The sequence below is a fragment of the Gymnogyps californianus genome, chromosome 5, assembly GCF_018139145.2.
Source record: "Gymnogyps californianus isolate 813 chromosome 5, ASM1813914v2, whole genome shotgun sequence".
Classification (NCBI taxonomy): domain Eukaryota; kingdom Metazoa; phylum Chordata; class Aves; order Accipitriformes; family Cathartidae; genus Gymnogyps; species Gymnogyps californianus.
Window position 1 is genome coordinate 37394192 of NC_059475.1, and position 13579 is coordinate 37407770.

At 35.3% G+C, this 13579-nt stretch overlaps 1 protein-coding gene across 1 annotated transcript in view; it reads right to left on the minus strand.

Moving 5' to 3' along the window:
• Positions 1 to 13579, minus strand: part of CDIN1 (CDAN1 interacting nuclease 1) — a 131298-nt gene that overhangs the window by 99041 nt on the left and 18678 nt on the right. Inside the window, exons 2-4 of the mRNA XM_050898187.1 lie at positions 6019 to 6064; positions 5096 to 5160; positions 1728 to 1788 (exon numbers count right to left, since the gene is read on the minus strand). Of these exons, the coding sequence (XP_050754144.1) occupies positions 1728 to 1788; positions 5096 to 5160; positions 6019 to 6064 (172 nt within the window). The remainder of the gene's footprint in view (positions 1 to 1727; positions 1789 to 5095; positions 5161 to 6018; positions 6065 to 13579) is intronic.

Genomic DNA, 13579 nt, shown 5'->3' on the forward strand with positions numbered 1-13579 from the left:
GATTAAATATATATTGACTCATAAAGTATTACCATTACATCAATTGTCAGCAGATGCAAGAGTATGTCATTTAAATATTAACTATCATATAAAAATGGCAGCTTGATTGTTTGGAAGCAGTAATCTGGTGCTGGTTATTGCCACATTTCCCTAATGCATTAGGCAGCAGTCACAAAATGCATTGCCTTTCTTATATACCTGCTACTACAAAATCAGAAGCAGATAAGTTCTTTGTATATCTCCCCTTTCTCTTAGATTTAATTTTTATTTATTTCTGAACTGCAGATATCTTTGATCTGAATTGCAAAAATGCATTAGTATAATATAAACAAAGATATGCTCACTAGAGTCAGAAATTATATGCATCATCTCTAAATCAATGGGAAAAAATATACAAAGAACCAGTAACAGATATATTACTTTGTGCTTGAAATATTTTTATGACAGTTCTCATATAATATGGGTGTGATATATCATGAATCAGGTTGTTTACCTAAATTCTTAATAAGATTGTACTTATGTATGTAAAGTACATTCTATTCTCAGTACTTTAAGACTTGTCTCTTCCAGAAACGGTAAGAAGCTACACATTACCACTAATATGAAATAAATCCTTTACTCTATGCTAACTGTATGATCAGGATATGTGGACACTTCACAGACCATTAAAACCTTCTAGTAATTGATAGGTAATCGCTCATTTGCTGGCTGCAGCAATGTACATGAGAGAAACCATTCTTTCTTACTAATGTAACATGTAGAACTTGCTGCTATTGCAACACTTAATGTTCGTAGTGCCATATAATTTTTAATGCAAACACTCATTTTCTGCCTCCTTCTTACATTTTCTATTAAAATGCAACACAAAACAGCATACATTTTATTCTATCCCTTTGAGGGTTGCATAAGCAGTTCCAAGGAGTATCAGCTATTGTATTGTTATTATTATTGTAAATAAATATTTTAGAGTTTAAGGGGTAGATATTTCATCAATTTTTTTTCTAGGAGGCTCAGTGTCACTCTTTCAAACTTTTTACATCTTCTTTAAGGTAGTGCTTTAGATAGCAGTTTTTAATGCAAAGAACACCTTGCATCCCAAGGCGGATTCATATTCTAGTTAATAAACAGCATCAATACATTTGTCAAGACTTCAATGGCAACCGTACTGAACTTTTCATATACCAGCTTTTCTAGGAAATGGCTATACTGAGGAATTTATTCTGCTTAATTGCTTTATATTAAGCAGTTTTCATTAGCCATCCTCTAATCCGTATGAACAGAAATAAACGGAGCCAGGAAAATTAACTGTTTTAACCCTTTCTATTATTAAAAAAAGTAATAAAATCTTAGATGGGTTTTGTTATTAAAAACAAGGAATCAAATATAAGTAAAACTGATGCAACTCCATTTAATCAATGTGGGAATTTTTAGTAAGTTTGTGCATTAAAGACCTATGGTCTGTCTGAAATTTCCAGCAAAATACAAATTCAGAGTTTCTTACACATTTGCCTTGAAGTTAAGAGACTAATTACATTAACTGATTTATTAATAAATGGGGCTTTTTGTCTAATTATTGTAACTACTAACAGACCGGGGAACCATTTTAAATGTCTAATGTGCCTTGAAACCATTTTTTTAGGTTAATTACATTTCTCACTAAAGTCACTATAGCTATGCCCCTTAGGTTTTACACTGGAAGATTAAAGAAAAAAAGTAAAGATGATTACCTCATTGGCCAGCTCCAGTAATACAGGGGCAGCTGCATTTTTCATCACCCCATTCAGGTACCTAGACAAGACAAAGCCGGGTAATTCTGCAGTAGCAAGAAAAGGCCAGTTTATACATGTCAGTATCCCTTGTGGATCTCTCTCATTTGGGGGAAAATACCCCAGTACAGAGTATTTAATGGGAAATCTTTTAAGAAATAAGTATTTTAAACAATCACTAACTCTCCAGGGTTGTCTCCTATTCATCTGCAAGATATATCAATCTCAATTAAGTCACTGGTAAAAACCACAATAAATCAAGAAATTAAAAAAAATTTTTGGCTTAGTGACATACAAATAAATTATATCTGTACTACTTAAAGATGCATCACAGACAAATAAACTTCTATTATTTACAGTAAAGATTTTGGGTTCCGCATGACCTTCAACTATGAAGTCGCACTATATATCTTATTTGATTCACTACTATGCACAAAACCAGAAATTCTCAAATTCAATCCAGATTTTATCAACTGGGCAGTAGTTTAAATACTAAAGGCTTACTTTAGTGAAATCAGAGTCTAACAAACAAATTAATATTCTAAAGAGAAAACAAAAGCAGAAATATTTAGGATCCAATAACGGGTGATAGAAAGTCCTATTATCCTATCAATGGCAAAGGCTTAATGTTTCTGGTTAAGGGTATTAGACCAATATGGATACGCAGTGATGTTTCTGACCATCGCTTCACACAGTATCACCTTCCTCACTTCTGTTAGTTTCACTGTTTGATGTTTACATTTCAATAATGCCTGAAACCTGTTCTCAGGAGTTGATGGGAAGAAGCTATATTATTGGAAGCCACTTTGTGCTTTGCAGCCATACAGAAAAGAACAATAGTTACCAACATTTGAACCTGCTCTTTTATCCTATCTGTATTCGTATAGCACATCATTACTGACATCATTAGAAGGCCACAGCCTTTCCAGCACTATCATTATCTATCCATCAGAAGCCGCTGTTCTGCTCATTAGTTACAGACATTAAAATTCTTTATCATTTTACCTTTCTGTGGAATGGGTGTAACACCTTTACACAAACCTTTTCACAGAGGATTAGAGAGTTTTTTGTTTGCGAGTTATTCTGATGCTTAACGAATAAAGGAAATTATAAAAGCTTTTTGCTGTAACCTATTTCAATTCTACTTAGAAAAACACAAAACAAGATGCCACGTGTATATTTAAACATTGAAAATTTATAACAGAAGAAAAAAAAGAGAGATCATAAACAAAATACCTAACCAGGAAGATTTAGTTGAGATTAATGTTCTAAAACATGCATCTAGTTGATTGAACAGCAAAGCTACAGCTGACAACGGAGTAATTTTCTGTCAGGTATTTCTAATGCTGCTGGCAATTCCATTATGGACTAACAGGTCTCACACGCTGATGGCAGTACTGTTCTGAAAAGCTTACTGATCCTTCTCATAATTTGCCTTTGTGTTTGCCTAAATTTAAGACTAGTAAGTCTCAACAGAGCAGCAGAAACTACTCCACTCAACTGTACTTCTACTATATCCCAATAGGGACCACTGGAAATGACTGCCTTCAAAAATCGGTAGTTTCTGACCTAGGAAAGCAATGGGAGCACAATTATCTGCTTGTATGTCAGTGGCAACAGGAAGGAGCATACCACACAGACTGGGGTTTACAGCGGTAAGATGGATGCTACAAAAAGAGTAAAAGAGAAGACATGTTTGTCATGTTTATGCTTGAAGCATTTCAAACTGGCTTCTGACTCAAGTAGCCTGCCCCTATAGCTTACGAAACATACCACACAGTAAATCTACTAAAACAGGATTGAGATGAGTTTTCTAACTATTAACCAGAACATCTCTGATTTTAAAACATGTGCATTTTATTCGGCCATGTTAATACATTTGCAATATGAAATACCCAGAAATAGCATAAAGAATGATTTTCCCTACCACCACCATATAGCTTCATACATAATGCATTAGTTATGTACTGCTATCATACTTCAGACAGTACAGAAGGGGACAGGAGACCAAATTCTCCTACCTGATGTGAGCCAAACTTAATCATACCTACAATCTTACTGACACCAATACAACTGCTGCTTTGCATAAAGCAAAATTTGGTCCCATGTTTCAGGTTTAAGTTGTTGGAACTAGTAACACATCGTAAAAGTGATTTAAATGATTTACATATGTTTTAAGAAAAGAGTTATTTACACAGCAGTTACAATTAACACAGGGCACTTCACTGAAACTGTGCTAGTGAAAAGTAATTAAAAATAGTATTGTATGTATACAGTTATTAACACAACAAAATTTTAAGCCAATATTCTTCCTAAACAAGAATCAACACTAGAAAAAGTGCAATCTGATCCAGTACAAATTTTTACAGAACAATACAACTACTAACAAAAGAAAATCAAACCCCCAAAACAGCACAATTCACACTAGATATTCTAAACCAGTGTCTGATATAATCAGGCTGTGCTTAGGTTTTAAATATATGACTCTGCGGAAGCACAGTTAATGGTTTACAAATGAAGGCTTTTTGTTTATTTTCCTGATTCATACAGATTAATATTAAGCATAAGTATCAAACACCTATAACCACAAGTATGAACGCACTTGCCATGCAAGCTCCTCAGATATGTCAGTCTACAAAGTAATATTTTAATTGCTTATCTTTACCAGTTATCAGTATGCCCCAATTATATCATTGCAATATTTTTACTAAAGCCTACAGAAGTAACAGACAAACTATAAGGTGTAGCAAATACAATCTATTAGCTTAAGAGGCAAACAATTGTAAAATATTGTAAAATGACATAAAGCTTTTCATCCTCCCTTAACAGCTATTTCTGACACTTCTATTGATAAAACAGGAGTGATCTAAAAATTAGTGCTTTAACTGGCAACACATGAATTTAATATGTAACTTTTTGTAATGTAACACAAATGTTGTTTTAAAAGTAAAAGCAACTGTAACAGAACAAGCTCCCTTGCTGTAAGGAAGTTATCATCAATATTAGGCTTGACACAGAAATCCTGTAATGACAAACTATAGGCAATATATAATAAATGCTATCACATACAGTGTAAAAAATATTTGCTTATCCTGACTTAGAGCCAAGGAAGTAAATCCTTTCTTAATCAGACTGACCCAAAAGCTGAAAAACCTCTGCATTTTCACTGAAAAACATTTTTACATGAACCGTTCTGTATTCCTCATCCCAAGTTTTTAATTTATTTTTATAGAAAATTAGCTTCATAAGCTAATAAGCTAATTTACCCATAATTGCCATAACAATTAGTAGTTATGATGATACTCTCAACCGGGGTGGGGAGGTCATACCTTTGGTAGTAAGTTTCAATAGCTTCAGCAGTGTGATGCTTGGCATGTGTTCTTTTGATTTGTTTCTAGAAAAATGAAAAAACAGAGTCTTACAAATATGTCATAGATCAAAACACAGAAATCATGACTGCCCAAACACATGTTCCTTGGCTACACTTTGATATATAAACTGAACTATGTTTTTAGATTCTGTACAGAAATGACATTCAATCTACCTATTGAATTGAACGTCTTCAGACTGTACTGCAATGTACCATATATGTAAAAGCCAATAAGGTCACAATAATTGAATCTAAATAAGTTTACTGAAGGCTGCAGAGGGCAAAGAAAAACTTGTTCTCTCTTTCAACCTTTGTATTAATTTTCCCTCAATTCAATTCCATCTAAGTCTGGTGCACTCTAGTTTTACAATTCAATTGGCATTTTTAACCAGGAAGAACATTGCTTAAAAACAACTTATTTGAAAAACTACAAAAAGTAATTCCATAGAGACTTGCCACTTGACTGACACCTGTCATCTCATGATAAATGACTCCATTTTCTGCCTCTCTTGCCTTCTGCCACTCCGGCAATGGTCATTTATCATCATCTCTGTCAGCAATGGAAAGCAGCACTGACAGTGCAAGTCAGCAAACATTTAGCACATGGAACCACGCAACACAGGGAAATTATTATTGTCAGAATAATAATGGTTTAGCATAATTTATTACAGGTCCACCAAATAAGCAAAGGCTAGATGTTATTAGACAGATGGATGGGTAGGCTTGGCAGCCATCCACTGAGACTCAGGCGGTGCTTGATGTGGAAAAGGGAACATCCTCCAAACCAATCAGAAAGCTGGCAGTTCAATTACAAAGAAATAAAGGGACATTCATCATTCAATTAGGCACCTGTCAACCCTCACAAAGGAGAAAACTTCTAACCTGGTACTCCTGGGAGAAGATGCTCAGCAGAGTGGACTGCGATTGACTGGAACAAATAAAAGAAGGACAAAGTTAATTACTGGAGTGCACTGCAAAGAAACAAAAGAGAAGGGAGCTTCAAAGGTAGGCCTGCTGCCCTGTAATCTAACAGAACATGAAAACAAGTGTGGAAAAGTTGTTCCAGATGAACACCTCAGACAAAGGCTTCCTGCTGCTAGGTCAAGGAGAGAGCGTATGAGGGAGGGGAGGAAAATATAGCAAGAGTTTCAAAGCAAACGAGCATATTGTTTGGGTGATTCCTTTTTCAGCTTCAGAACCCACAAAGTCCTATCAGGAGCAGGTAGCTGAGTTAAAAGGGAACAAGCAAAAAAGAAAACAAAGCAAAATTTCCATTAATAATTGATGGAGTTAAATTCCATCAGCAGTTGGGAACATGCCGCTTGTTCATTGGCAACATATTGAAATTCATTTTGTTAGCAGCAAGGGAACCTCTTCAGTAGCTGTCTCATATTCAGGTTAAAAACTTCCCCCTCTGTCAGAAGTAGCATATGGGACCACTGGAACATTCCCACTGAAACTGATGTGCTTTGAAAATAGAAACTTTCACAGCAGGAAGCCGAGATTCCCCGGAGTCGGTCATTTCCAAAAGCTGCCATAAGCTTCATTCATCTAAGGCTCCACTCAATGTCAAACACCTGGCAATGAAGCAACCTGGAAAGCATTCTTCCCAAGTGGGAATTTTTCTCTCTGAATTGTTAACATTTAGAAATGGGATAAGATTTTTTTTTCCCTCTGAAATGCAATCAATACCACACCGCTACTGTTTTCAATTGTCCTCTGTGGATATATCTACCTCATCACATCCTGAATACAATTAATTACTCCTGATATATTTTCCTGCTACATGCAACTTGAACAAATTATAGTCTCAATAAATCGAGTTTTATGGTACAGCAAAGCATTATGAATAATTAACATTTTTCCTTTTGTGAACTTACCTACTAAGGCATAGCATAGGTAGTTCAAAGATTCAGCAATGTCTAAAGTCTTGCTCTTCTGCCAGATTTCTTGTATGTAAATTTAACACCTGTATCACATCATATGTACATTAAATTTAAATGTTCTCTCCATACTTAAATGGCCCTTCTCCTTGCAATTTTCACACCTCAGAAATACTAATTTAAGATAAGGAAGTCTTACTCCCATTTTCAAAAGAGAAAACTGAGGCACAGAATGACTAAGAGGTTTGTTCCGGTTTAAACAGATGTATGTCTACGCAGCACAAGATAAAAAGTTACTTCTAAACCAACCAGTTGAAGCCTTAGGAGCAAAGCGACTAGATTAACGCAGTGCTGTATAAAGAACTTACTAGTTTTTCTTATCCATATCTGTGCTTCCAGCATCTTTGCCATAACAGTGTATTTTGGGCTTGGCTGCCCAGCGCAACATCTGTGTGACAGCAGCAAGTTGAGCCTTGATCTCCGGTATTTTACACATGAGAACGTTCACCCTGAGTACTCACTGACTGAATGTTAAAACTGTAGAAAAATCATACCAACATAAACTAATATACAGATTTTTGAAATTCATGGATTACAGAAAAATGAACTACACTATAGCCAAGAATTTAAATATTTTTAAATATACATCATTTGACACAGAGGCCAGGAGATATGTACCACAATGCCTTCCCAAAAGGTGCACCATCCAATTATGGCAACCTTCAACATGCACATGTAATCATTAGAAGGTGAAAAAAGGGAAGAAATTAAGATTATACACTTACACAGGCTATATACATATGCAAAGCTAAGGTATTTCAAGATGATTTATTTAAAAAAACCCTGCAGGCTATAAATAAGTTGGATACATATGGCTCCCTAATGGCTCTCCACCTAACTATCATTATCTGGCAGATTTACATAGTTGTAATGGTAGAACCGACTTTAGAGAAAAGATGTGGAAAAAACCAAAACAGGACAGCATTTAACTGAATTTCTGGTTTGAGTTCTCTCCCACTGACATACCAATTTTTGTATGTTCAGGCTATTCCCAGTATGATTGTACTTATTGTACAATTATCCTATTATATCCACTGACACATCAAAAAGAATTAAGATACCCCTCTCTTCACACTCCTGACTCTTGTCCTTTTTATTTGTTCCCTTGGTGTCCTTGGATTTTGCCTTTCTACTTCAGTTTAGTCTGACACTTCTCTTCTATGCTTCTAACTGTTCAGATCATCTAGGACTTACCACGAACACTAAAAAATTCAGTCCAATAACTGAAAAAGTTGGATATATACTGGATTGCAGTACAAAAACATTATGACTGTGACAAAGAGAACTATTTCAATAGTACCATTCAAAGAATTTCAAGCCTTACTACCAGAAGATCTTTCTCCTTCCCCAGGAGAAGTGGATTTATATATTCACATGGCTGCTTCTACGTTTCTTCTGGTTAACACAGTTCCCCTCTTAAACACTAAAATCAATTACCTGCCACTCAGTGTTTCCTTGCCACAATTCCATTGCCATAACTTCCTAGCAAAATGAAATAGATCCTCAAAACACAGCTGGATCATCTATTGCAAGATGCCATTGACAGAAAACTGAAACATCATGGTTTTGGAAAGCGCTGAAAAAGACAGTACTGTGTACTTGGAGAGGGGACAGAAGTCATGAACATGCATTTCCATCGCAAGACAGCACGATCACAACTGCTGATACTGACAGCAGGGATGCTGCCATGTAAGTTACCATCACTTCTACAGGAGCAGCCAAATTCCTAGGGCTCCATCCATCCTCTTGTGCTTCTATACAGGATTTCAAAGCAGCAAATGAGCAGACAAATTAATATAGCTGAGATATCCAGGAAAACAAACGTAACACTGAAAATATCTTCTATTCAAAATAACATTTCAGTGCTGCATTATTGCCTTGTACAGAATAAACTTTATAGTAAGCCTCATGGCTTAGTGGAAGGCTAGGGATATAGACATGTTTGTGTCAAGCAAGCTCCTTTGTCAAGAACCAACTGTAGAGCCAAGGTACAGATTTGCCAATTTTCTGAAACAAACAAAAAACCCCAAACTCATAATTCTAAGTACTACCTAGTTTAAATAATTAATAAATTATCTATCTTGTAGAACTAAATCTATTTTCCAGGAAAACAAGCAAACTTTCCTCTTAAGTTCTGTAGCAGCCACTTTCATGGACACATTTTTTTCTGCAATTCCAGATGGTAATGGACCTAACTCCCACAGCTCTGTTCAAAGCAACCAGTCTCGCTCTTCAAATATCCTCTTTTTCTTGTACACCAGCATCCATAATGAACCAATTTACCTTTTGTTACTCTGTGTTGATGTCAGTGGCATACTTTCATCTGAATGCCTCACGCACTTTGTGCTCTTGTCAATACATAACTGGATTTAGGCAGAAAACTGTGAAATCTAAAATCTGCTGCAAAATGCCCATTTCTTTTTAAAAGAAAATAACTTTTATTTAAAAAAAATGAAATGTAATTTCTAGGTTCCAAATGATACAAAGATATAACAATTTGCTTATCATAAAAAAAAAAGTATTACAGATATCAAAGTTCATTCACATTTAGAATGGGATGCCCAAGTCAGACCAGAACAATAGGTAAGAGGAATTATCTCTAAGAACTTAGAGATCAGTCAAGCTAAAAAGACAACTGCAAGTCTGGTGCTGGAAAAAGAATATGCCTTTTGGTTATTTATGAATAAAATTTAGACCATTCTCTTCTAATGAATCCCAGAATTTGGTAGAGGAGGAATGTTATCATCCCTGGAGAGTATTTCAGAAATGTTTTGTTTTGCAATGACTATTCATATATAAACTAGTAACAGATAATATGCTGATGCAGATCAGTGCTTCATAACTAGAGTTAATATAAAACTCTGGCCAAGAAGCAGCTAGTAAGGACGAAAAGAATTTAATTGGATCAGATCATCTTCTCAACAAAGCAGGCTTGCAGATCTAGCCAAGATTTGGGGTGCTGTCCAACTTAATATTTGCTATTTACTACAGCTTCACCAGGAGAAAATCCAAACATGACAACTCCTGCAAATATTATCAGCCCTTGCAAATAATTAATTCTTTAGGGATAAGATAAAACTTACACTTTTCTACTTTATTTTCTGAAATTACTGAAAACATAAAATTTTAGGAACAAAACCAAGTTTCCACTTGTTTCATCTATTCATTTTAAAATTAGTTTCCTTTCCCTCATCTTTAACTCCACACTTTTTGCCTAAAACAGAAAGACTAAAAATTCAGCTTTACGTTTCATGTATTTTACCATGGAACAAAGGAAGAGTATCTAGAGAGATCTGTACCAAAAAAAAAAAAAAAAATCAAGAGTAAATATGAACTGCAGTATTTAATCCAGTAACTATTCACACAAGTGGAGACAAGCAGGGGGAAAGCAAAGTCCATCATGAGACAAATATACATTATATATATAGAATAGCCTTGATTTTTTTTCTAAACAAATGAAACAGACAAAGAACATTGCTTCATTGCTTCCCTTTCACAAAATGGAACATTCCACTTTGTTAAGACGATAAATATATTGGTTAAAAAACTGAGTGTGGGGGCAGGAACTGCGTTTCCAAAATTCAGAAGCTGTTATGTGTGAAATCCCAAAGCAGCAGTGTCAAACCTTCTCTCGGAAGTGCATACAACACTGCACTTAGGTATTGTAGGAATTCAGGTAGGGGCAGAAATTGTTTCTTTCCTTCCACGGTCTCCAGCGTGAGTATGTAGTGCTAGTCATATATCTTCATGAAATGTTCTGAAGCATACAGCAAGAGTCTCTCATTTCTAATAATTGGAAAAGAACTTCCCCTTTCCACATATAATGTTTTAAAATATTTTTACTAATGCAATATTGAGCTTTAAAATAAAAGTAATGCATACAACTTAGGGCTAGAATCTATGTGATGAAAGAAATAAATATATTTGACGAATTTAAATGACTGGGGGTGGAAGGGGAATCCTCCTCACAGCTATCCTGAAATTCCAGAATGTGTGTCTAAAATATATTTTTCCTGTTACATTATCAAAGACATGAAAGAAACCCAAACAGCCTTTTAATTCTCATCTTCTGTACTGCAAATGCTTTGGAACAGGGACTCCTAAAGAAAGCAATGTTTCTATACTGCTTATCACATGCTAACCAGTCCGCTCTTATTTCTAAAAACTCTGTCAATAGAACTCTGTTCAAATAGATCCAGCAGCATCGGTTCAAACACGTAACACATGCACGGATGCGTAAAGCCTCCGTGGCTTCCCAGAACTGCAGGATGTAGGCTAACAAGTACCACAGGTATAACTCTGTGAATCAACTAAAGCCAGTCTGATGGTGAACCTCCTACCTGAGAGGAGGTGACAACTAGTGGATTCTCAGAATTTCTTCTACATGTCAGGATTGTCAGGACGGGGAAAAAGGCTTCTTAGCAGTCTGAATGGTTCCATATGAGGATCCAGGAAGGCTCAGGAATAACAAAGGCCTACCAAAGCTTGAGAACCGCTAGGCTGATATGCATCCAAGCTCTGAATAACATGGAACGAGGGAGGGAGACTCACTGACCTCTAGAACAGTTATGGCTTTAACCTCTCTTCACTACAGCTTTTAATATTAAAATCTTTCCTAAGGTTTTAATATGCTTGTGGTCCCTTCTCTGAATGAAAATTCTCAAAAAGCAGATCATTATCTCTGTACACATCTGTACTTTATCATTCACAAATCTAACATTGATTTATCAGAAGTCACTGAATTACCAATTTAAGCTAAATCAATACATGTGTCTATATACATGTGTGTGTGTGTGTCAATATATGTGTTTAAATCAATATATGAGTTTGAATTGGAGTAACTAAGCGACATAACAGTACCTAAGTCTTTAGTTACAACACGGTAACTTCTGTAAAGTGGCTGTCTTCCAATGTTACAGCTTTCCAGCTACACCAGTTCAAGTCTGGGATACAAAACCAGTTTTATTATCTCTGCATAAGAAGCCCTCCGTACAATGAAACATTATCAGTAGCTGCTACTTTGGGAACTACAAAGCCAATACAGTGCTGTTGGGGAAATACTCCCATTACAAATATATTAATACTATAAAAATTCAATAAAAATATATATATATGACAAGAAGTACCTGCTGATATGCTCATTTCAGACTTAGTACCATCACATTTAAAATAAAGATAAAATTCAAGTTCATCTGGAGAACTATAGCACTAATCAATTTTTAAATTCTCCGATATCCAGCTCAATAAACTGTACAACGGCTCAACTCAAAAGATTTAAATAGAATCACTTACTAAAAATTGTCTTTGCATCAAAGTCAATTTCATACCTTTGGTAGGATCAAAAATAAAAACCAAAAGTAAAGAGTCCGAGGAAAAAGACATCCTGCATTGCAGGCTTACACTATCCAATGATAATAAAAAGGTTAAATGCAGGCATGTGCATACAACTTTGATGCCTATAGCCAGGGTTATGAGAATAACTGTATGACAAAGCTCCAAGAAGGCTACTTGAGAAGAGTCATCACTTCTATGACCTTGACACTGGTTGGTCCCACAACTTCTATACAATTTAGTGATGTGCGAGAACAGATGATGGTGCAATACATAGAAATGGCAGCATTTAAAATTCATAGTAGCATAAGGCCATTACTTTTCCCATTGGGCCACTTGAACTTTAATAATGTCTGACCTAGTTGGCCAATAAGTTCTAGCAGCAGACAGACGAAAATTGCCAGTATTAGATACTGTTTGAATGATTTTTCATTTAGAAAGACTTAGAAGTTCCTTTAAGAACAGGGCACCAATTCTTCCTGTAGACACCTCATTTTTTGGTGTCTGTTGTAATGGCCAATATATTTTAAAACAACTGCAGACTATGAACAATCTGTATCAGACGTGAAAAAAATAAAATGCACAGGTAAATACAAATTATCAATACAGGCAATGATCACAAAATAATGCTAGCTCTTCACAAAGATAAATTCCACCTTCTTTCACCCACAACATAAAACCCTAACTTTCAACAGCAGTAATACAAGTGTGACTCAAAATATGCCATATTCAAATGATTACAAAGTATTTCTGATCAAGCCCCCCAAATGAAAAGAGAAATCAGGATAAAGATGCTATTTTTCCATTCACATATGTATGCTTATGATGAGAAGAACAACATTATGCTGTAACAGTGGAAAAACACTGGCAGATATTATGGTTAAAAATGGAACTCTGAAAACACAGGAACAGAAGAGTGGTATTACCAAATGAAAAGAAACTACTTTTTGGTCTTTTTATCTTAGTAAGCAAGTACAGAAAATAGATAGTAATTTGCCCAAGATATTGCTCTGGTATTTTTTATTTCCAGAGTTAAACAGCACAGTGCTTCTTGCATGAATGTTTGAAACCTACTTAAATGCCAAACCCATACAGAGACCTTTGTAAGTAAATACTGTTTCACTAATGTTTCAAGTAGAGTCTCTTCCATAAAAACATAAAACTATTTT